Source organism: Marmota monax, unplaced genomic scaffold (assembly GCF_021218885.2).
Source record: "Marmota monax isolate L192 unplaced genomic scaffold, Marmota_monax_Labrador192_F-V1.1 WCK01_AAM20220418_F8-fsc00077, whole genome shotgun sequence".
NCBI classification, from domain to species: domain Eukaryota; kingdom Metazoa; phylum Chordata; class Mammalia; order Rodentia; family Sciuridae; genus Marmota; species Marmota monax.
In genome coordinates this window covers 4,265,969-4,285,516 of record NW_026694610.1, presented here as the reverse complement: position 1 = coordinate 4,285,516, position 19,548 = coordinate 4,265,969, and the positions used below count along the sequence as shown (strand labels likewise).

The window sequence follows — 19,548 nt, the reverse complement described above, 5'->3', positions numbered from 1 at the left end:
GAAGTCAAGTTGGCAAGCACAGAAATGGTATGAGCTGAGGGGAGGAGGGAGGGGCTCCAACAGGGTCTACTACCCTCTTAAATCCCTCCAGTGGACTCTGGGAGAGTTCTGAATGCAACCTTCACTCTCAATTGTGGCCTCCCAAGCCTTTCTCACCAGTCTCTTCATGGGTCACACAGCCCCCACCCGCCACCCCCCACCTCCCCCATAGACTCCAATGCAGGGTTAACTTTGGTTTTTTGCTCTTTGCCTGCTAGAATGACCTGCCTAAATCAGTTGGTCAATTCTTGGAGTAAGAGAATTTTCAACTACTTTCAGACAAATTACCTACTCTGTCTTCCTTTATAAAAATATTATATTCGATCTGGTGAAGACAAACTTGAATCCATGTTTCTCTCTCACTGTCTTCAATGTTGACAATGCAGATGTCCTTCCAGAGAAGCTGGTACCCTTTGCCATGGAGCTACGCATGTGCCTGACCCAGGACTCAAAAAGTTGAAGGCAAATAACCCTTCAACTGCAATCTCAGCTGCTGCCCAAATAACCCTTCAATTGCAATCTCAGCTGGTCTCTGAAAATGTGAGCAAGACAGGGAAGTGCCCATTGCCCTGCACAGAAAAGCCAAAAGCTTACCTTCTAACTGTGCTTCTCTTAAGTCCTTGATAGTGACACTAATTTCTGCAAGATTCCTCCAGGTATGAGAGATGGCTTTTGGGTTACTATTTGTGTATGTAGAAGCAGTTCTAGTAGCTTCTACTTGGTCTTTCCCACCATAGTAGCCTTCACTTGTTAAGCCAGGAAAACAATGTGGGGATTCTGCCAGTTGTGAAATATTTCAATTATACATTCCAGTTGTGGAATATTTCAATTATGGATAAACAACAATAGTGTGGTTTGGGGGTACCTACTAGCCCACCGTATAATAGAGCTTAGTTAAAACTTCATTGACTACCTGGTGTCCATTAAGCTTCAACTTGGATCCGTGGGCCACAGTGGAATGTTGGGTCTCTGGGAATTATCATTAGTCCAGAAGCAAAGTCTAGCTATTTCCCTTTCTCAATTCCCAGTCACCTGGAATTAATGCAGTTCCCTTGCCAAGAGCTAAGGGGAATGATTACAATAAAAAATGTTTGATTATGTTTCATAGTCCTTCCTGAGGTGAAGCCTCTGAGTCTGTACATAGCCTCTGAGTCTGTACACTGACTCAATTTGGTACTTGCTCAAGGGCCCCACAGTGCTGTGGTGATTCAAGTCAGATTTCTGTTCACAAGGCCAATGCACATCAAGTAAGACTTCACTATGTGCCTACCCAGTTCGGTCCTTGGGTGATGATCAATTAGCCAATGCTGAAGATCTCTGTAGATCAAACTATTCTGATTACTGCTGTCACTCTGCTGTTTATAGCCACAGTCTATCCATCTCACCTATGGGAATTAAATGCCTCCTACCACCCTGGGGGGATCCCCATTGAAATCAATAACAAATCTGGCCTACTAGTATCCACTACAGAGGTTTTTAAGGGTTCCAGGGTCTCTTGTGAATGTATTTCCTGCTGTCTTGTTGCAAGGAGTATTCTCTTGGTCATCCTGTAAACACAGTTAGGATGAGCAGGTCTGATATGGTAGATCTATTTTATCATTCCTATCTTCTTAAACTTCTGTACCCTTAAAAACCTATCTTCTTAAACATCCTGTACAGTGTTTAAGTTTCTGGTGTTTAAATTTCATTTTCTCTAAGACATTTTGGGTCCATAGTTCAGTCAACTAACAAGCATACTCTTAGAGCCACTTCCTGTGGCTTTGAAATAATATATTGAATCTAAAATCTGTGTTTAGCATACACACAATCACAAATATGACCAGACCAACATGACATTTTTTTCTACCCTAATACAACACTCTTAGAATCCATTCTCATAGGTGTTTCCAGTTTCCACCAATAAAACTAGCAAAACATAACAATTCTTTAATGTGTACCTTACTGCCTCATGGGTCACATTCTGTATGTTACTCTATGAGGCCTCACAGGACTCAGTCTAATCAAAGAGGCAATATAATCAGTGGAAGGAAGTCCTGGGGTAGATCAAGAACTCCCTGCAAGGCACTGGCCTCAGAGAGATTTCTTTAAACAAGGGGAAGCTAACCTCTTAGATGGCGAAAGATCTGATTTTTTTTTTAACACTAAGAAGAGATTTTTCACACTTCAAAGAGAGTTCAGGGATACATCAGTGATAATTACATTGAAGAAATAAGGATTATTGTTAATTCTAATGGAGAAAAAAAGTGCAAGAAAATTTTTAAAAAGCAACTTTTGTGCGCAATATGGCTCAACCATTTATACTGTTTGTAGCCATTGCAGTGTAAATGCTGCACATTGATCTTTCAACAGGACATTACTGAGTGAGGAGGGGCTTAGTGTCAGTTGAAGCAGCATAAGAAGTGTGAGAGAGAAGGGCCAACTCCTCACCTTTCAAACTAGGAAGTGAAAAATAATACCTAAAATGAAAAATTGAATAGCAATATAAGCATATTGATCAGACACATTGAGGTGTATAGCAAAAGAATTGGTTAAATCATTGGAATGTGCATTTGGGCAACAAGAATGTTGTAGGATTCAACCATCAAGGTACTGCAATTTCTCATATTTTACTCCTCAAACTTGGTCTAAAGTTACCACTGGGCATCAGCATTTTTAAAAGGCTACTTATTAATTTTAACATCAGGTGGCTTTAAACGAGATTGCAGGTACAAGTAGGCAAAAGTAAGGTATTGTACAATATATCAATTCCTCTAATGTTAGAGTTGAGTATTCCAAAAGAGTTGAGGTTAAGGTTTTTCTCCTATTGCAGATTGCCTTAGTAAGAGGATCCTGCTTGGAAACAGATGCCAATCCACAAGTGTGCCCTGTTCTTATACGTGTCAATAATGACAATGACACATATCTACCCTGAAAAAGGATGTCTCCCTTTTGAATGTGAGGAGAAATGCATGGAAAGAGCTCTAGCATTCATGCATGCCTTGAGAAATGTGCTGACCAAAGTTCTATAATCATGGAAAGAGGAAAGAAATGAAACCTATTTCTCAGGAAATGATAGAAGTCCTCCCCAAAATGGTATCATTTTGCTTGGGCTTATAGTACAAGAAAGACAGTAACAGGTTGAGATGGGTAAAGAGGGAAACATTTTCAAGAATATCTTTAGCAAAGACAGTACCAACCTAGGGAAATAGAGATTGGCCTTGTGTGTGCCCACAGAGATAGAATTTGACAATCAGATTAGTGGGCCAGGGGACGAAGGCAAGGGGCAATGGTTGACTTAAAATCAGACCCCTGAAAAAGACATCTCATTTTTTTTTTCCATTTTTTTCACAAGGTTGGTCTTGTTGAACAATATCATCAAATTATATATTGCTTAATTTTCCAATAGGAATTTATGTGGTACATTCGATGATTTTGAGAACATTTTTTAACAGGACACCTAAATGGTATTTGATCATGACTGACTGATAAATGCCTTTCTCCCAACTTTTCGTTTAAGGAAAACATGGCCCATCCCTTTAATTTAAATGGTCTAAAATATCATCTAAGTCTTATCTGGGAAAGGGATTTTTGCTTCCATAACAGAGGCTTAGTTAAGCAATACTGTAAACTCATGCCCATAATCTGTGTTCATTTCTGATCTGAGAACAGACCCAGAAATGAAGAGCTTTCTAGGTGTGCTAGCATCTGGCTTCACTCTGTGCAGGTCACATGTGGGAACAGCCTCCCCTGAGGGCTCAGGCTGAGTCCTGTCTAATCCCACGGTCCCTCAGCAGAACATGGCCTTTGTAGTCAAACAGGAAGGAAAAATCACCTGTAGAACTTAAATATGATTTTAAGGAAGCTTGGCAAGATCCCCTGCTCAACATCCTCTTTACTTCCAATCACAGTGTGGACAAACCAGCACTAGAGATCATTTCTCTTTGGGATTTATTTATTTATTTTTTTACCTGAAAGGTTAGAACTAAAATGAAAGTTAGTCCAGAGGTTCTCAAACTTGGGGAAAATCAGTGTCTCCTAGAAGAATATTTGTTTAAAATACAGATTCTTGGGCTCCTTTCCAACCCCACTGAGAATTGGAATCTCTGGTGATGGTGTGAGGCTGTGTGAAGGCCTGCAAGCCATATTTTTAGCACACTCCTGTGGGTTTTGATATCTTCTATTTAATGCCTATCTTACAATAATCGGGAACCTCAGTCTCTTCCTTACACAGATGAGGAAGCTCAGGCCCAGAAATGTCACTTGCCTGGGCATTGTCTGGTAACTTAGGGTCAGGCTCCAAATTGCTCTTTTCCAAACAAAGATGGCCAAGCCCTGGGCTTCTCTTTTCACTATCCAATAGTCTTTATTAAATTAAGAGTGTCTGTTGGAGGAGTCTAAGCTGCAGCTTCACTGGGAAGCATCTACAGACAGAATTCGAAAGGCACAACCCTTGTCTTTTGTGGTTTCCTTCACTTCCAGGATGGGCTTAGTCTAATCATCAGCAGGGTGTCTGGTTGTGGTTCAGGCATCTGGGTGACCTGGAGCCTTCTTCAGCACAGTGGTGATAGAGGTGACATTCAGGGTCACAAGATGAAACTGCTCCAGTGTACATAGCAACAGAATAGCCCTTGTGCCAAGGACCAGGTGTCCTGAACTCCTTCTCCACCCAGACAAGGCTGGGGGAGTCTCAGCCACAATGCATGAGCCAGAGCCTCTGGTTTCTGGGGGTGGTCTGCTTGCTAGTTTGAGTAATATTTAGGTAGAATTTCCTTAATGAGATTATCAGCTCTGCTATAGCTTAACTGAAGAGCATCTAGAGAAAATGTGAGGCACCAACACTCAGAAAGATGCCTACATAGCATAACATTCCACCTCTCTGCATATACTTCCAATTCCCACCAGAAGGCCAGGCCCTTTGAATCGTTCTCCTTGAAGTGGGATTTGGTTCACAATGGATCCTTTCATCATAGTCTCTCTTTCTGACAAATGATCTATGTTTAGATCAGAGGTTCTCAATATTGGGGAGGAGGGGGATGTTCCCCTCCCCCAAGCATTTGGCAATGCTCGAAGGCATTTTTGGTTGTCACAATAGAAATGGGGATTGTTTCTGGATTCTAATGTACAGGCCAGGAGTGCCAGTGTACACTGTACAGGTCAGCCCCCACAAGAGAAGATTATCTGTCTCAAAATGTCAACAATTCCAAGATTGGGAAACTGTAATTTAGACTAAAGTGACTGCATAGGTCAGCAGTGCAACCTGAACACCCACGAGGTTCAAACTCTTGGCTTCATTCTTTTTGTTAATTGTTTATTTGACTCTTTCAGCTTACTGCATAGATTTCCAAAGAATAAAACGTTAGTCAATATCTCTGAATTTTATCCTAATTCTTCCTCAACAGAACTTGGGAAAACTCTCGTATCTCCTCCTGACTCAGTTTCTACTCTCAGCTACTCCATAAGAGTAGCTGCTTAGTTGTTTCAGTATTCTCCTCTCCCAGTATCTGCCTCCTGACCCCTTGAGGTTATCAATGGTCTCTGCGTCATAATCCCAATTCACATTTTCTATTCTTGTCTTCCTTGACCTCTCAGCAGCATTAGTTACAGTCTTATTTTAGCTTACATTCTGTGGCTGTTGTGTTACATGCTCCTTATTTCTCTTCTACTCCTCTAGTTCTCATTTTCATTGCAATATACAAGCTTGCCAATCTCTACAGATATTTCAAACTTGGAGCTCCTGTAGACCCAGTAATTGATCCTTTTCTCTTGACAGTATCGGCAATGTCAAAACTTCAATTGTCACTATTTGCTGTGTTGACTCACAGATTTCTATCTGGAATCTAGACTTCTTCTTTGAGTTAAGATCCAAAAATCCAACTGTCTACTTGTCATCTCAATTTGATGGCCTTATAGACGTTCACAGTCTCGTATGTCCAATCTGAATTTGTCATCTTCCTGACACCTCACCCTGTCAACATCCATATATCAGATGAACAAAGTAGAAACTAAAGGAATTTTTATTTTTCTTTACCTACATCCCTTATATGCAATCCACCACCACATACTGTCATGTCAGCTTCTAAAATATCTGTGTAAATCTTGTGGAGAGTTCAGAGGTCAAAGGGAGGGAGGAGAGAAAAAATAAATAACATACCTACATAAATCTCTTTCTGACCTGTGCCACCCTAGCCTGAACTACAATCATCTCTGTCCTGAAATCTTGCTATAGCTTTCTAATGGACTTGATTAGCATCTATTTCCATCCATTCTTGTCCCTTCTGTTCTACCGACTACACTACAACTAGGATGATGGTTTTGAATCAACCCTGATCTTGTTGCTCCTCTGCTTAAGAATTTCCAGTGCCCTCACATTGCTCAAGATCGTAATTCTTTGGTCAGGCATTATTTGACTCCTGCCAACTCCCCAGCCTATCTGACACCCCCTTGCTCTCCCTGTGGTACAGAACTGTCCCCGTTCTCTGTCCTACAAAAGCATCATTCTCCTTCCCTGACGGACATCTTCACTCATGCCTTTCCTTCTGCCCAGAATGCTCTTTCTTTCCCTCCTCTCTTTACCTGGTTACTGAATATCCTTTCTTCCCAGATACTGCAGTTTATAAGACACACCATTTATTAACAATTTTCTAGGGAGAAAAATAATCTCATACACTATACCTATGGCAATTGGAAATCCATAATAATTTTTTAAACATTTAATTTGAAAATATGTGATTCTTAGAATTAAATAAGTATAATCAGAAAGAGTGAGAAGTTACTTCCGTGTACGTGGTTTTATAGCTTGCTATTTTACATGGTTTTCCCTCTTATTGTAACAATGTGTTAGTCAACTTTTTGTGGCTATGACCAAAGTACTCAGCAAGAACAACTTAGAGGAGGAAATGTTTATTGTGGCTCACCATCCAAGAGGTTTAGTCCATGGTTAGCTGACTCCCTTGCTCTGGGCCAAGGTCAGGCAGATGGTCATGATGGAAGGGCGAGGCACAGGAGCATAGCTCACATCATGGTGGCTGAGAAGTAGAAAGAGAAAGCGGGGAAGGGGCTACAGAAAAGATAAACCACCTCTCCAGAACCTGCTCCAGTGATTCACCTCCTCTAGCCATTTCCCATGACTTAGTCAGCTTTGTGTTGCTGTGACCAATATACCTGACCATAACAAAATAGAGAAGATTTATTTTAGTTCATGGTTTCAGAGGTTCATTCCATGTTCAGCTGAGGCAGAACCTCATGGCAGAAGGGTATGGTGCAGGAAAGCAGCTCAGAACATCATACCCGGAAGCAAAGAGAAAGCTCTGCTCACCAGGAACAAAATATAAGTCCCAGAGACACCCCCACTCCCATGGTCTACCAACCACACCCTGCCTACCACCCAGTTACAACTCTCATCATTTCACCTTCAAACATTCCCATGGTAACACAGGTTTTGGTAGACATCTTATCCAAACCATAACAAACACACAACTCATAAATATTGTCTCACCTATTAGAAAGCAAGCTTCAGTAAGTGGCATTTACCAATAAACCTCTAGTTCATAATGAGGTACCTAGCACAAAGTTGGTGCTCAATATTTATGTATTAAATGAGTGAACAAAATGAAGCAACATGTTTAATTCAGAATTGTTTAATTTCTCTTTATATAATGTTCAAACCAGGCTTTTATGTACTTGTATGGGTTATCTATTGCTGCTGTAACAAATCAGTCCATATGCAGTGGTTCAAAATAAGACAAATTTATCCTCTCACAGTTCTAGGGATCAGAGATCTCAGCTCAGTTTCTTTTCTTTTTTTTTTTTTTAAGAGAGAGAGAGAGAGAGAGGAGAGAGAATTTTTTTTTTTAATATTTACTTTTCAGTTTTTGGCAGACACAACATCTTTGTTTGTATGTGGTGCTGAGGTTCGAACCCGGGCCGCACACATGCCAGGTGAGCGCGCTACCGCTTGAGCCACATCCCCAGCCCTCAGCTCAGTTTCAATGGAATAAAGTCAGGGTGTCATCAGAGCAGATTATTTCTTGAGGGTCCAGGGGAGACTCATCTCTTTGCTTTTGTCAGTTTCCAATGGTTACCTGTATTCTTGGCTTGTTATCTTACATCTTCAAAGAGTATCACTCCAGTCTCTGCTTCTGTATCACACCACCTTCTCCTCTGATTCCTCTTGCCTCCCTCTTATATGAACTTTTGTGAATGTATGGGGCCCATATGCACAACCCATGACCATATTCCACACCTCAAGAACTTTATTTTAATCACACTGAAAAACTCTTTGGTCTATGTAAAGAAATATCCAAAGGACCCAGGGATTAGAATATGGACATGTTGGAAGCCATTATTCAGCACATCATCCACTCCTGTGTTGAAAATTATAAAAGTGTTAGAGCCAAGTTGGAAAATAAAGCATGGACCAAAAGATGTCACATGAGAGTCAAGAAATATATGGTTTAGACCTAGTGTGATTACTTCCTAGCAGTGAGATGCTGAGTAAATCCCTTCATCTCTTCAGGCCTCCTCTGCAAAATGCCAGGGCTCAAGCCTATGGTTTCCTGCATTCTATGATGATGGGTTCCCAGCAGTTATATGCTTGAGTATGCTTTTACGCTGTCCTCACTCCTAACTTCACATGGCCATGTGGCTTCAGATATTCAAAGCAGCCTAGGAAAAGGTTCCAAGACTCCATCCTTCCACTATGAATGATAAAGAGCTTTTTGTTGCTAACAAGATTTTTCTCCAGTTCCCGTTACATTCTAAAGTCAATTTCAGGAAGAAGTATTACAGAAAAACAGACTGTTTGCAACATAACAAACCCTGAATGCTTCTGCCTTTATGTTTTTCTCAAATACAAACATAGAGTAGCCTTGATATAAAAACAAACAAACAAATCTAAAACTGGAACAGCCAATCTAAGTACAATATAACTACTTATTAAAAACCCACTCCTTAAAAACAAAAGGGGAAAGTGAAGTAACTAAAATTATTGTCCATGCATCTGACACAAAGCATTACATTCTAGATACCTAAGTCATATGCAAGACTAAACAAAAAAGAGTCACAGACACTACTAAATTGCATACTCATTTAGATGAACAGTTCCAGAAAGGATCAAAATAGAGGATTTATGTCATAATGTTTCTCTCAGCCTACCTTAGTGCCAAGCTAATTGGCCAGCAAGTTTGAGATGAATTGAATCAACTTCCTGTAATATTCTTCACAAAGTGTGAATACTTCATGTGATTTCGGGAAGATCAAGTATATATGTTCTGGGATGGGGCTAGAAGCACTGAAAGAATGAAATAATATGTGAGGGAGTTAGGGAACATTGGTGAAATCCCACAGATAAATGGCTGTCTGTGTGAGCCCTAGGCTTCCTTGATTTTCAATAGCTCATTGAAATACATATATATATATATATATATATATATATATATATATATATAGAGAGAGAGAGAGAGAGAGAGAGAGAGAGAGAGAGAGAGAATTTTTTTTATGGTCACAATACCTTTATTTTATTTATTTATTTTTATGCAGTGCTGAGGATAAAACCCAGTGTCTCATGTGCTAGGCTAGTGCTCCACCACTAAGTCACAACTCACTGAGCCAAAGAGATAAATTTTGATGGAGAAATAATTAATTTTAAAAAAGTGAAAGTTGGACTGGGGATGTGGCTCAAGCGGGAGCACGCTCGCCTGGCATGCACGGGGCCAGGGTTCGATCCTCAGCACCACATACAAACAAAGATGTGTCCGCCAAAAACTAAAAAATAAATATTAAAATTCTCTCTCTCTCTCTTTAAAAAAATAAAAAATAAAAAAGTGAAAGTGAAGGTGAGGCTTTTAGCACAGGGATAAGAGGTGTGAGCAGAAGCAACTCTTGGATTGGGAGGATTAATCAGGGCAAGGCTCATCTTCAGATACAAGCTGATCAAAAGGAGGCTGTTTGGTTTGGTTTTTACTGGAGCCCTGGCGCCCTCTCGAGGAAAGACCAGAGCAGTCAGCATTTAGAGTGAAGTGCGTTCTCTTGGAAAGAACTTCATTCTGGCTTTGGAGTCAAGATTGTTTCCTTTCCTGTTTTGCGTATTGCGTTTCTGTTTCACTAAGCATTCTTTTAAAACTCCTCGGCTTTAAAATTATTTAATCTTGTAAACAAAGTCTGGAGTTCTGCATTACTTTAGGAATGAAGACAATTGCTGCATGCTTAAGATACTTTGATTTCAGTTTAATTCCTGAAGGTGAAGAAAGCATTTCAAATTCTTTGAGTCTTTTCTTAAAAGTATAATTCACATCAGAGCAGTTGACCTGATATTTCAATAAATCACAACTTGAGAAGAAACTCAAAGTTGTTTCCACTCATTTCCTTAGACAAGTCCTTAGAATTTACTGCCATTGGTCTGAAAAACATCTGATAAAGAGTTGTGATTTTAACAGTAGTGGAAATAGGGAAGTGAGTGGCCCACAATCAACTCGAGATTATCCCCTATCTCATCTGCATCTAGATAAAAGGAGTTGGAGGCATGTGTGACCAATTAGTGGAGGAGTTTCTGACTCAGGACTAGACAGGTGGTATTTTAAAATACATGAAGTCGGCAACCAATTATAGGCTCAGTTTAGCTTCATTTCTCAGAATACACCAAAGTACGGGCAACACTTGTGCCTGATTTCCTCTTGATGAAGACCCTTTGAAAATCCTGTCACAGATAAGTGGTCAGCTAATTAAAGAAGGGCGGAGCTTGTTCTGTGCATTCAGTATTCATTCTGATTTAGGCATGAAAAGAGATCACTATCCTTACTTTTAAAAGGGAAGTAGGCAAGAGACGGCACATTTTTAGAACCAGCCTTCATCAAATGGGATAATTTCAGTGAAAAAGCAGAGTGATCAAGAAGGAAGAAAAAAACTTCTGATCATAGTTGATTAGGAGGAAGAAACAAATTAAAATGGGCGTTCTCGCAACGCAGCGAAATAAAGGGTTAGGACCATTTCCTTCTGAAACTTTAAGAGCAAAAGGGAAGTTGCCAGTGGCCTCCTCCTTTGGCGGGTCCCTCCTCCTCCCCGGCCGCACGCGCGGCGGGGTTCAGCACCTCGGAAAGCGCCCCCTCTCTTGGCGTAGGGGGTTACGCATGCTCCTTGGGGCCGGCTGCCGCGGCTTTGTGGGTGCGAATATAACTCGGGTAAGCAACTCTGGTAACTCTCTGGGAAGTACCGATAGCGGGTACAACAGCTACAGACCTCCAAGCAGTAAGAGGGAGGTAGACGTGACTTCACGTGCTCTACTTTTCCTTAAAAGGACGGAAACCTCGTCCGAGCAGCAGAGAAAACCAACAAAGGTACTGGAAAGAAAAGGAACCGGCCCGGAATCGCGCTCCTGAGCAGCCAGAAGGGTTTTGCGCCAGTGCCCAAGTGACAGTGGCAAAGGAGGAGGAAAGTCTTAGGTGCGTACTAGGGACTCGGGAAACTCCAACTTTAGACCGAGAAACCTTGGACGCAGGTCGCTTTCCTGGAGAGCTGCGTTCCTTTTTGGAGCATCTAAAGCAGACGCTGAGCTCAACTCCTGTGCCCAGAGCTGCTTGTCGCGCGCACCGGAAGCCATCCGCAACCAGTTCGTAGGCTCTATCTATCTTCAGCGGCTATTTTGAAAGCTCCCGCGCACACCTCGCCTGTTCTCCTGGGGATCACACCACGGGCGAACTGTGCTTCCTTAGTTCTTATGCACCGGAATATGAACTAGGGGTATCTGCTCATACAGGTGGTTGAAACAATCACGACGGCCACCATGAATAAGGCGGCTGGAGGTGACCAGCTCGCAGAACTCTTCAGTCTGATCCCAGGCCTCCTGGAGGCGGCCAACAGGAGTGGCAACGCCTCGCTGCAGCTTCAGGATTTGTGGGAGCTGGGGCTGGAGTTGCCGGACGGAGCGGCGCCGGGGTATCCACCCAGCAGCAGTGGGGCCGAGAGCTCGGATGCAGAGGCCCGGGTGCGGATCCTCATCAGTGCGGTGTACTGGGTGGTTTGCGCACTGGGGCTGGCGGGCAACCTCCTTGTGCTCTACCTGATGAAGAGCAAACAGGGCTGGCGCAAATCCTCAATCAACCTCTTCGTTACCAACCTGGCGCTGACGGACTTTCAATTCGTGCTCACTCTGCCCTTCTGGGCGGTGGAGAACGCGCTGGACTTCAAGTGGCCCTTCGGTAAGGCCATGTGTAAGATCGTGTCTATTGTCACCTCTATGAACATGTATGCCAGCGTCTTCTTCCTCACTGCCATGAGTGTGGCGCGCTACCATTCTGTGGCATCATCCCTTAAGAGCCACCGGACCCGAGGGCACGGCCATGGCAACTGTTGTGGACAGAGCCTGGGAGAGAGCTGCTGCTTCTCAGCCAAAGCTCTGTGTGTGTTGATCTGGGCTTCGGCTGCTCTGGCCTCGCTGCCCAATGCCATTTTCTCCACCACCATCAAGGTGATGGGTGAGGAGCTGTGCCTGGTGCGCTTCCCTGACAAGTTGCTGGGTGGCGACAGGCAGTTCTGGCTTGGCCTGTACCATTTGCAGAAAGTGCTGCTAGGCTTTGTGCTGCCCCTAGGCATCATCAGCCTGTGCTACCTGCTGCTGGTGCGCTTCATCTCAGACCGCTGCGTGGTGGGGACCGAAGTAGGGACAGCAGCTGCTGGGGGAAGCCTGTCTGGAGCTAGCGCTAGGAGACGGTCCAAGGTCACCAAATCAGTGACCATCGTGGTCTTATCTTTCTTTCTGTGTTGGCTGCCTAACCAGGCGCTCACCACATGGAGTATCCTCATCAAGTTCAACGCGGTACCCTTCAGCCAGGAGTATTTCTTGTGCCAGGTGTACGCGTTCCCGGTGAGCGTGTGTCTGGCGCATTCCAACAGCTGCCTTAACCCAATACTCTACTGCCTAGTGCGCCGCGAGTTCCGCAAGGCGCTCAAGAACCTGCTGTGGCGTATCACGTCGCCTTCGCTCACCAGCATGCGCCCTTTCACAGCTACCACTAAGCCAGAGCCAGAGGATCACCGGCTGCAGGCTCTGGCGCCACTCCACGCAGCTGCTGAACCTGACGTGCTCTACTATCCGCCTGGTGTAGTGGTCTACAGTGGGGGACGCTACGACCTGCTGCCCAGCAGCTCAGCCTACTGATGTGGACTAAGACTCGTGGTACACGTGGAACAGCAAGGCTGCCTTGGGGCAGGGAAGCAAGGGAATCGCTTACTGGAGGAAAAGCGGAGGGACTCTGCATCAAGAATTAGGTGGGAAAGGGATGTGGAGACCTATGGAGCAGCGGCCAGTGAAAAAGCTGGAGGCACTTCTGTGGAGAAATGTGAAATCAGGTGAAGAAAGGAAGTAGGCAAAGGAGTGAAGATCAGCCCTCTGGACCGGAGCTCGAGGCTTGGCTGACCCTCCTACCCCAATGCAGAGTCCTCTCCTAATGCTGCTCACGTTGTACAGGGTGTGGGTGCCCAGAAGTAGAGAGGCAGCAAGGAAGTAGAGAAATTGGGGCAAAAGGGAGTGAGGATCAGCCAAATCATGTGGGAACAACTGGGCCCTTATTTCAGCTATTTTATGACATTCTTGATGGGGCCCTTAAGGTGCATGCAGGCAGGAGAGCCATCCAGGAAACCTTTGTTTTGAGCTTTGACTCTTGAGACTGCAAAGGCTTACTTGCTGTGTGGCTGCCCTGGGAGCCTTGAGTTTGGGGAAAGAAACCTTCTCGGAGTTGAGGAAATCGAGTGACCCTGTTGACCCTTCCCAGGAGAAATGGTGAGGGAAAGGCACTCCAGGGCAGCCAGACAGAGCAAGCAGGCTCAAGCTGAGCCTTGCTGGAAGGGCCTGACTTCTGTGATCAGCTGTCACTAGGGGCAAAACACCTGTCCTCAGTTTAGATGAAAGATCCACTGGAGAGTGGATCTTTGCTCTGTGGGAAACAGCAGTGCAACTGGAAGAGCTGAAAAGGGAAATTTATTTCGTCTACAGACGGTGAAGGAAAAAGGGAACTCAAATTTAGCATTCCCTGGAAAGCCTAATTCCCTGGGTGCTCTAGTTTCTCTGGAGAACATTCTGGGTTCCTGGAGACACCATTCTCTCTAGTCAGTCACTGCAGGTGAGCTGGACTCAGGAGCATCTTGAAAAGCCCTCCTGGTATCTAGGGTTGAGGGGAGGGTTCTACAGCCCTTCCTTCCTCACTCTGGGAATTGGAATGCCACGTTGATGGAGACTCTGGATCAGGAAGTAGAGGGATGATTCAGATTTCATGTTGGATTAAAAGAGCAAGAAATGCTGTAGAAATGTGCAGGGCTTACTGCAGACCAGATGCTAGATTCCTAGAAGCTGGTGTTGGATCATTCAAGAGAATGTGTGGGATGGGAACAAGAATGGAAAACCAAAGTAAAATCTTTATCCTAAAGGAACAAGTGGATTGAAGAGGCTGCTCTGAGGGGCTTATCATAACTTCAGGTGTGAGATTATTTATTGCTCACAGCATTCACATGGGAAGGTAAGATATAGGAGATTACCTTAACAACGTGTATTTATTTTAAAGAGTGTATTGCTCATTGAGCATGCATGATAAATTCTTTCTCAACTTCCAGACAGTCAGTGGGGCTGTCTCTGAGGAGCAACTTTTGTTGCTCATGGCAACTCTGTTATTGTAGCAGTTTAAGATGCTAAAATCCTCACAGTGTCCTTTCTTGAGGCTATTCTGAGAATTGAAATTAAGCATCAGTCTACCTGCCCATCTGCTGGGACAGATAGAGGTGCTACTGTTCTCTTTGGCAAGTTGTTTGGGGATCAAGAAGCTGTTAATGCAAGCACCTCCTGGGATGGTCATTCTAATACAATAAATAATCATTAGAAAAACATGTCTGTTTAAATAGCCTCTTCAACTGTGGAAGTGTTTATAATTTTGTTGAAAAATTCCTATAGTGTCTGGAATTTAAGGCTTAAAATGTGAGATCATCCCTTGTCCCACTTTCTGTAACACAACACAGTGGAATTGCTAAACATTCATATACTTTGCCACAAAACCCAAAACTGCCCATTTCAATTCTGAGAAGTATTACGAAGTTAACTCTTTTTGAATACAGAATGGTTCTTCTGTTTCAAAGCAATTAAATAAAACTTTGTTCTTTAGGAAAAAAAGAATCTATCAATAATAGTAGTAATCAGGCTAAAAAGGTTGAAACAGAAGCTCTCTTCATCTCTAAAATACAAATATAGGGAAAAATCAATGTAGGAAATAATAAATAGCAGTATAGACATGCACAACACTGATTTTAGACTCTTACTGAAAGATTCTTATTATAGTAACTTAATATTATAGTTTTGACAATAAAATTATGTGTGGGTAACTTATAATTCTCAGGAAAATACATTAAAGAGTGTGCTTCTACTGCTGTGGAGACTAGAAAAAGAGAAGAAAAAGGACGAGAGGGCAAGGTCTTCATGAAAAATTCTGTAACCACTGTCACCTGTCCAAACCCAAAGCTTAAGGCTTCTAAGAAAATGGCAGAAGGAACCAAAGACCATGACTTCTTTCCACATAAGGACACAAGAGTGGACAAGGAAGTGGTCAAATCCATTGAAATCTACAGTGATCCTTTGTATGCCTATTTTGTACAAGACTCTGTGTTGGGGGCTGAGCTCATGCACCTGAACAGACACATTTCTGACTTCTACATTCAGAAGGACAGACAGCCAGTGATATGATATAAGACAGGGCAAATTAATTGGAGGTCACTGTAAGGCTAAAATAAAATGCAGAGGGAAAAGGAGGGGAGGGCCAGAGACTTCTTGGTCAAAATAGTATTTGAGATGGGCCTGGAAATATGGGTATAAAAAATTTAGGCAGAATGAGGGGGAGGTTAGAGAAGGTAGATGGGACATGTGAGGCTGAGGAAGAGTGGTGACTAAAGAATTCAAGGTCAAAATGTCAGATGATGGATTAGGGAAGCAGGTAGCAAAGCAGTGTAGCTTCCCTTTCTCCTATGACACTTCCTGGGATCTCTATTTAAAATATATGTCTCTGGGCATGTATTTGCTTGGGAAGAGAATTATTTTTTGGCTAGATCATGTCATCAGTGTATTGAGAATAAATACTTGGGTTCCCAAGGATTAAAGACTTTTTAAAATTGGCTTCTATCCACTAATTCAAACCTTGATGGATTTGAGTTTAATGAATGAAATTTCAAAATTTGTGTGTGTGTGTGTGTGTGTGTGTGTGTGTGTGTGTGTGTGTGTAAGACAGAGAAAGAGAGAAGGAGACAGGGAGAATACCAGCATCTGCTATGGCTCCATTCCTCAGCCCAATAGCCTATCTAATGTTCCAAACATTGAGGTTTGATCTAGTAACTTCACTTGTAATCAAAACCCTGCCCTATGGTTGGGTAGTGCTGGCTACGTTTCATTTCTTTAAGGGTCCAGGTAAAATGACTCTTGGCTACAGGCCATATTCCCAGCTTGCCCATCCATTTGTCTCCAAATCTTTAAAATGCCAGAAAAGTCCTTGAAGAAATAGTCAAGGAATACACGGTACCCTGAAGATTTTTTAACTTAAACTTTCCAGAGGCCAGTAAAATGTAAGGAAGGCAAGAGAGGCGTCTTGATACTGTTTGTAATGCTGACATGTTTGACATGTGTCCTCTGAGCACTTGCCCATAATTGTTCCATGCTATGGGATAGGGAGCAGGTGCTTTCTCTAATCAGTCAGTAATGACCTCCTTTCTCCAGGATGGATGATAGATATGTGGGGAGGAAGATTGGAATAGTTGAGGGTGGTTTTATATGTGCCCCCTAAATAGAATTAGGTGACTTCATTTGAGAGTGACTGTGTTCATTGAATGTGGGAATGGGGCGCCTGATGAAGGGGTAGAAAATGAGCAGCACACATTTGGAGAAAACTGAGCAAGGCTTGGAGGCTGATAAGTGAGATGTGGTAATACAGCCCACCTAGTGTGGAAAGCACCAGGGATCTGGAGAGAATGGGATGAGTGCAGAACCTGGGGCACCTAACTTCAGATAAGGAAGCTACAAGTCCTACAGGTGAGGGGGCTGAGCTGTAGGCAGGAAGGAGCAGTTGTTTCACTGCAAGCCCCCTGCCCTCCACTTCTTGTCAACTGCATGAGTGTGCGCACGGACAGACACACATCTAAAATGGCCAGAGTCATATGGAGCAGGGGGTGCTCCAGACATTTTGCTCCAACGACAAGTATGATAGCTGGGAAACAGCAGAGGGCAGGCTCTTTAAACAAAAAGGAGGCAATCAGGAGAACTGCAGCAGCAGGGTGGAAGTCCTAGCAGTAGCAGGAAGAAGAGAGTAAGTTTGTTTTATCAGGGATTCATGTGCATTTTGAGATTATTGGAAAAATTGGGAAGGGACAGGGCACTGCCACACAGAATGACGAAGGGCTCACTCTTAGGCTGGTCATCTCTGGTACTGCACTTCGATCTAAGCAACCAGGGTCTGTGTTTCATCATTAGAGAACCCTATTCTGCCCCTAACCCTCCAGCCATGCCCCTCTGAAGGGCAAGGAGTGCCCCCACTTCTAGGTTATTTTCCAGCACCTAAGACCCCGTGACTCCCCATCCAGATGTCTCTGAGTCTATTTACAAGGCGTTGGTGGACCTTTGCTGAGTTCATCCTCCAGAGACAGAGCACACTGCTGAGTTTATGCACCCTTAGGAGGGAGGGGAGGCTGAGGGGTGGCTGTTTGTATGGGTGATGGAGGGTGGGGGAGTGAGGATGGCTAGGGATGTGCTAATGCCAGGTGCACACAAGAACTCTTACATGCTGTGCAGAGTGGAAGGAGGAGGGAGCAAGGAGGGAGAAGAGGAGGGAGAGCTAATGGGCTGTGGACCTTGGGCTTCAATTTATCTTTTTGTTCTGGCTCTTGCCAGTGTTAGAAGTAGGTCCATACCACTCACACCCCCTACATTTGTGTGAAAGAGGAACCAGTGCCTACCAAAACCAACCAGAGCATGCTCCCTCTCTTTGGATTGCTGCCTCCAATGAGTCAACAGTCCACAGTCTTGGACATGCTATTGAAGCCATCCATTCTACTATGCATGAGACAGGCAAAAGCAGCACCCAAATCCCAATGTCCCAGTTCTTAAAGACTCATTTCCTTTCTATAAATTTCTTTTCAGCCCAAAAGGAATTCAATTGAAATTCACCTGGAGCAATGATTGTTTCAGGGAGAAGTGGGAGAGGAAGCATGTAATCTTTGTAACTTCTTAGGGTGGGTTGAAAATTCTCTATTCTGTACTGGTCAGGCACATTGGGAGTTGTGTAGGTAGGCAGTTAAGAAAGACAGGAGCACGAATAGGGATGGGGGGATAGGATGATGTGCCCTTAGCTGCATTGATTAGAGCTAGATACCATTCATTGAACCCTGAACAGTACCAGCCACCAGGCTGCATGCCTATTTTATGGAAACGGACTGTACTGCCACTCATGAGTTGTGTGGCTTCAGGTGATTTACAAAATACCTTTTTTGCCTGAGTGTTCTTTTTTTTTTTTGGTTCCAGGAATTTAATCCAGGGATGCTTAACCACTTTTACCACTAAGCCATATCCCCAGCCCTTTTTATTTATTTTAGGGTCTCACTAAGTTGCTTAGGGCCTTGCTCAGTTGTTGAGAATATCTTTGAACTTGTGATCCCCCTGCCTCAACCTCATAAGCTCCTGGGATTACAGGCATGTGCCACCACAAATGACTCAGTTTTCAGTCTGAGTTTCTTTATCTACAAAATGAAGATCAGTAATGATATCCAGTCTCAGGGTTACTGGGTTAATAGGGTAAAATAGGATAGTGATAAGTACCCTGTATGTGGTATTATATACATTATTAATCATCACAATCTCTGAGACAGGAATTATTATCCCAAATGTATAGATGAGCAAGTGTATTTTAGGCAAGTTAAATAGTTTGCCAAGGAGTAGCAAAATCAAGATTCAAAAACAACCATATCCCATAGTTCGTAGTGTTCCTATTAAACAATGCTGTCTCTCCAGGCTACTCAAACTTCACCACACGGGAGGCAATTGAAGGGGTATGGCTAGAGAAAAACTGCTTAGCTTGGGGGAGAGAAGATCATAGAAGAACCCAGGGGCTTTTTCCTAAGAGACTTTCATATCCACTCCACAGGATGAAACAAGGGCACAGACCAAAGAAAAATGTTTTTACTGTGTAATTCAATGAACTGTTTAAAAGTGAAAAATCTTCCAGAATGAGATGTTCAGGCAGAGTTGTTAGGGATGTCATAAATCAATGGGAATTAATTATGAGCAAATTAAATATGAATAACTCAATACCATGAAAGAAATCACCAGCGATATTTTGAGTATTTTTGGTTTGATGAAATATCCCCAACCGTACATAGACCACTGTTTTAAAAAATTGTATTCTAGAATGAATCTACTCATCGTAGGTAGATCTATGAGCAAGTATGTCTTCCTGGGTTTCATCCCAGCCTAACATGCCAGGTGGAAAACGGACCCTGCCCCACCACCCCTTGCACTGACAT

At 43.2% G+C, this 19,548-nt stretch overlaps 1 protein-coding gene across 1 annotated transcript; it reads left to right on the top strand.

Moving 5' to 3' along the window:
- The first annotated feature begins 11,070 nt into the window (after window positions 1-11,070).
- On the top strand, window positions 11,071-16,136 carry Rxfp3 (relaxin family peptide receptor 3). The gene has a single exon (XM_046422323.2). It carries the CDS (start codon window positions 11,795-11,797, stop codon window positions 13,166-13,168), a length of 1,374 nt encoding a protein of 457 aa, XP_046278279.1. The 5' UTR covers window positions 11,071-11,794; the 3' UTR covers window positions 13,169-16,136.
- The last annotated feature ends 3,412 nt before the right edge of the window (window positions 16,137-19,548 follow it).